The sequence below is a fragment of the Cryptomeria japonica genome, chromosome 5 (genome assembly GCF_030272615.1).
Source record: "Cryptomeria japonica chromosome 5, Sugi_1.0, whole genome shotgun sequence".
In the NCBI taxonomy this organism is placed as follows: Eukaryota; Viridiplantae; Streptophyta; class Pinopsida; order Cupressales; family Cupressaceae; genus Cryptomeria; species Cryptomeria japonica.
In genome coordinates this window covers 651,947,889-651,953,634 of record NC_081409.1, presented here as the reverse complement: position 1 = coordinate 651,953,634, position 5,746 = coordinate 651,947,889, and the positions used below count along the sequence as shown (strand labels likewise).

The following is a 5,746-nucleotide window of genomic DNA, read 5'->3' as shown; positions in this document are numbered from 1 at the left end:
TTATCCAACAAGATACACATTTTATTTATGTAAGAATTTAAACTATTCATTGACTTATGAATAATGTTTTTTAAATATATTTCTTGAATAAACATATTTATAATAATTAATACTTTTATTTATATAAACTTGTTATAAAACTTATATAAAATGTATTAAATTATCTCCTTTTTTTTTTTTTTGAAGTATGAGATTTTAAAATATTTATCTGTTTAAATAATAAATTGATTAGAACTGAAACAAATACTATGGACCCCACAGAAATGGACGGTATTCTTTAATTAATTCTTATTAAGTCTTTATCTAGTCATTGCCGGCTAATTTTTAGTGTACGTTTCGCTTAACTTGTTATTAAGCAAAAATAATATTTTTTCTTACTCTGCGTTAACGACGGAGACTAATGGAGTTATCCATTTAATATTCTATTATTATTGAAAGCATCTTCATTTATGGCATTAATCGTAAAAGCTAATAGTATCTGATTAGTTGAAGAATTTTCAGATTTAATAATTATATGTAAACCAAAACACCGCTCTAATTTAAGTTATCGATAATGATTAATTAATTGATTTTTGGATGGTTATCCTGGCATCATCACTTGATTAGAAGAGTAAACTTCTTCAAAGAAATAGATAATTTTAATAAATAAATAAATTTAGCATTTAAAAAAATATATCAACTCAAATTATTTAAATATATAATTAGAATCTGTTTATAGATATAATTCATATATTATATTGTTTTCTTATATTTGATATATAAAATGAAGAGAAATTTTTTTCGTAAAGTATAAAAGAAAATAATATATTTAAAATAAATTTGTTAAATCGGTATGGGCAAATGATCTAATCTAGAGTAAAACATTGGATCAATAATGCTATTGAAATAAATGTGTGCTTAAATATTTAAATAATTTGATTTATGTTTAATAAAGGTATTGACTATGGTAGACATTGTTAGTGATTTATTAATTTTCTTTTATTCTCTTACACATATAGTTATTCCATTTACCTAAACATGTGCATAGCATTGAACTCCAATAGCAATTTTAAATTGAGTTAAAATTGATGTTACATTCTAGATACCCCATGATTCCTCTTGATGATAAAATGGTTAAATTTGATAGATCCTTTTAGATGTGCAAAGAAATTATTATAGCACCCATGATTCCACTGGTTGATTGGTGAAGGTTTGAAACCTACTGGTCAACCTTCATTACTACATAAACACTTTATAATGAGAGTAATCCTAGGTCTAATTGGATAAACACTTAAAGTAAAGAGTTTTCCAATGGCCTAGAAGGAGGAGTTATATTGGAAACAACAAAAGCATAAACTAAAGGAGTAGGTAAACTCAGACATTATCTTTCAAAAAAGGAGAAAATAAGGATACACAAGGATTGATAGGTTAAAACCATTTAAATGAAGATCATATCTCTCAAGATACTAATTGGACCTTGGTTAACAAGAAAAGTAGGAGCTAGGAGGAAGGCCAAGAAACAAGACAAAGGCTAAGAAACAAGACACAGGTAACTTTCAAGAGGAGTGGACTGATGAAGACATGGACCAAGAGGCTTGGCAAGACCAGATGAGGAGGCTTGCAAGGAACTAGGATATCCTTAATAGTAAATAATGTAGAGGTTCATGATAGAGTGCTAGATGCTATTCCTTTTTTTTATCTTTTTGAAGCTTACTGATATGGATGGTTCTAATAGTGTTAGGTTTATTAGCTATAGTATTTCTAAGTTTAAGTCTTTGAACAATTTTTTTAATGAGGCTTCTGAGTGATTTTTTATTTAGTGACTGCTAATTGTGTTTATTTTAGCTTTAATCAATATTATACTATAATCATCTAGGATGGATGGATAGCTATTTTTGGGTGGGATGGGTTTTGGGTATTAGTGTTTTTGGTTACTTACCCCATGTCCCCATGCAGCTGCTTAAATGCAATTTCTGCTTAAAATTAAGCGGTCAGAGTGTTCCCATGCAAATTTTAAATTAAGAGGAAAGGATAAATTGGAATCTTCTCCTATTTAATTGCAGCAGCAGCTGCTTAAAACTTACAAATAAGCTTTGAAAAAAAGGGGGGGCTGGAAATAAGCAACAACTGCTTATTGAGAAGATTGACATGTGGCTCTCCAAAACAATTTCCCTCTTTTGATTTGTTTCCAATTTTTTCTCCACAATTTATGTGACCAATTAAAATTAAATATTTCTTTTAATAATACAATTTAAGATGACTTCTTATTTTATAAGCAGCAAAATTTTACATTCATGGGGCCACCAGCTCCAAAAATTAATGCTAAAAAATTGAGCAGCGGCAGCTAGCCAAAATAAGCCAAAATAAGCTAAGCAGCCGCATGGGGACCTGCCCTTAGTGGTGGATTAGCTTCATGATTTTTGTCTCACTTGTGCGATGCCAATTTGTTATTCTATTGTTGTTCAGTTTTGTTGTTTTAAGTCTCTCATTTTGATACTTTTTCAACCCCAAAATTTAATGTAATCACATAAGTTTTACTTTACATTTAGAGAAGAAAACATGATAAATTTGTTGACAACTTATTTTTATATAGATTTCTAAATATTTATAAGGGAAAATTGTGCTACAATATTTTTATAAATTCCTCTAACCTCATAGATAGTGTGCACATGCCTTATTCCCAAAATAGTAGATAGGTCAATGAATTTGAAATAATGAAACTATAAACCTATATATTGCATTTTGAGAAGCATGTTTCTACCTTATCATCATAGTCACTTTTAGGTATATTTCATTAAAAAGGGAAATTTGTGGTACAATATTTTAATAAATCCCTATACTCTCTATAGATAGTGAATGTTCATGCCATATTCCAAAAATAGTATCTAGGAACATTCTTGAACATGGTTAATGAATTGGAGATAATGAAATTATAAAATATTAGCATGTTTTTACCTTATCATAGTGAATTTTACATATATTTCTATAGGGAAATTTGTGCTACAAAATTCCAATAAATCCCTCTACACTCTATAGATAAAGTATGTGCATGCCCTATTCCAAAAATAGCATCTAGGAAAATTCTTGGACATGGTTAATGAATTGGAAACAATGAAACTATAAACCTATTTATTATGCTTTGAGAAGCATGTTTCTACCTTATCATCATAGTCATAAATTTTTAATGCATAGTAATTTTATTTTAAGAGTCATTTCATTATTTTCTACACAAACACATTTGTTACATATAATAATTGTACTTTAAGAGACATTTCATTCTTCTTTTCTACTCAAACACATTTATAGTAAACTTCCACATTTTATATATGTGTGTATGGGATCTTTCTCAACTCATTTTGTATAAAAATAACAAAGTTGGATTACTCCTTTAATTAAAATGTTTTATTGAAATTTTGAACATGAAATGGTGATATGTGCATAATAATTTTTAATGTTATATGTAATGAGAAAAACAACTCCAACTCAACATAATGCTTTGAAATTTAGATAAGTTATTAGTTACAATTATTTTTTATGATGATAATTTAATAATTTACAATACTACTCAATTATTTCTAACACATATACACATTACCAATGGTCAACCTAAGGGCATTCACATTTCTACTAATCTATTTGCTAGATTAAAATCTTTAAAAAGGCACCACCAATGCATAAAATAGTTCAATGTGCAATTTATTACACAATTTTCTTTGTATTCACTAGTAACTAGGTTTAGATCATTAGTATTGGAAATTACATTTTCTATATTTTTTCTATAAATTTATCAAGTTTAGTAATTAAACTTTTGAATTATTTGTAATTATTAATTCAATAGCTATCCAACTCTTGGAATACATCAAGACATCCTTATGTATTTAGAAAATTATAATACAAAAAAAAATCGCTTAAAAAAATCCAAAACATAATGTACACCTTAACAGTGTCAACTTAGTAACCGATCTAGTATTCTAAAACCCTTGAGATAATAGAATCAACTACAATCCAAAAAGACCTTTCCATAATATTATACAAGAAATGTATTCTATTCTTTAATAGTTCATATTCTATTTATTAAAATGAGACATACAAAAAAAACCCTTATAACATTTGCAACTGAATAATCCATATGTTGGCTTTAACTATTATTAGAGTTGTTTAGCATTCTCAGACCCTGCAAAATGAAAGAAGAACAGTAAATTCAATATATAAACTTCAAATACGGGGAACAAGAAAAGAACAGTTAACTCAGAGCTAGTATCTTACTGTTCATAGTCGATGTAAACTTCGCCAGCCGCAGGGACGGCTATCTCCTCTAAGGCATTTTGAGCTAAATCTATGGTGCCACGGCATCCGGCGCTGCAATTATCAACAATCTTGACGACAACCGATACATTCTTGCAGGTAATGGGAGTTGAACCATGTATTGTACCATCCATTGTGCCGGTGCAAGTTACATTGTACTGCCTTCCACAAGCGGCTCCGTTGTCCCAGATTGCATCGCTGGCCCTCGCAACATTATTATCTTCTGGAATTTGGGAGGTATCGTTTCCATAGCATGCCGTTGCTGCCAGAAAAAACATCTCTCTCTATTAAACTCATCATAATCAACAATAACCATCACTTTGATCATACTGTTCAATCAATCATTGTTACAACATTCCCAAACAGGATAACCCATCACTAAATTCGATAACAATTCGAAAAATACTTAGGCCCAAAGTGAGCAAAGTAAAATGAGGCCGTTCCTTTGTCACCCATACAACAATACCAGCTGCACATAAAACTCATCACAAATGCAACCCGCAAAACTGTAGAAATAGATCCACCTCGCATTGTCTCTTAATTAACTCAGGGATTGTCCTGCACAAACCTCTTATTCAGCGGCAGCAAGAGAGATGAAATTTCTAGATATAAGATGTGAAGATAAGCGTATATATAGAATAAAACTGTAAACACGGAAGATGTTGAGATATTCTTTGAGGATTGGATTTTGCACAGAGATCATGATGCCACTTTTTGTCCATGATTTACTCTCGTCATTTTAGAAATGATGACTTGTTTCAAAGTTTTAGTTTTAGATACATATCCATTCATAGTTTGGATAAGTATGAGTTTGACATTAAGTTTAGATCATGATGCCACTTTTTGTCCATGATTTACTTTCATCATTTTAGAAATAATGACTAGTTTCTATGCTTGAGTTTTACATATATGCATTTATAGTTTGGATGTGTATGAGTTTTACATATAGGTTTCACATTTACTATTTTATTATTTATTTCACATGTGATTACTGGTTGGATTCATGGTTTTAAGAACTGTTTTATATTTTACTTTAGAAAGTGTTTAGTATTTTGATGTTAATATCTATTAGGTTCTTATAGGTCAATTCTTGATTGTGCATTATAATTTATTGTTGTGTATTATTGCTACATTATTTATTATTCATTATCATTCAATTTTTTTTAACATCATTTTATGCCCTGGTCATGTTGATTTAAATGTGTTTGTATATTATGTTCCAAACAATCACTCCAATCTTTGAGGATTTCATGTCATTTTATCCTTTGACTAAGGTTAGATTCATTATTTAGGCATTTATTTTATCTTGTATGCCAAAGATACATTAAATTTATCACAAACACTACCCCCAATTGTTATAAATAGCTCTACCTAGCATTGTGTCTCAAACTCTAGGATTGTCTACTCAATTCTCTTATTCAACAACAACAAAAGAGTTTAAATTTATGAATCTTAAGTGTTG

At 29.3% G+C, this 5,746-nt stretch overlaps 1 protein-coding gene across 1 annotated transcript; it reads right to left on the bottom strand.

Moving 5' to 3' along the window:
* Window positions 1-4,146: 4,146 nt before the first annotated feature.
* LOC131876027 (EG45-like domain containing protein) lies at window positions 4,147-4,562 on the bottom strand. Its single transcript, XM_059220789.1, has 2 exons — window positions 4,246-4,562; window positions 4,147-4,153 (listed from the first exon to the last, which is right to left on the bottom strand). Exons 1-2 carry the CDS (start codon window positions 4,560-4,562, stop codon window positions 4,147-4,149), a joined length of 324 nt encoding a protein of 107 aa, XP_059076772.1.
* Between the last annotated feature and the right edge of the window lie 1,184 nt (window positions 4,563-5,746).

Bases quoted from the DNA above. Each gene is read 5' to 3' on its own strand.
- LOC131876027 (XM_059220789.1), bottom strand. From the start codon at position 4,562: ATGTTTTTTCTGGCAGCAACGGCATGCTATGGAAACGATACCTCCCAA.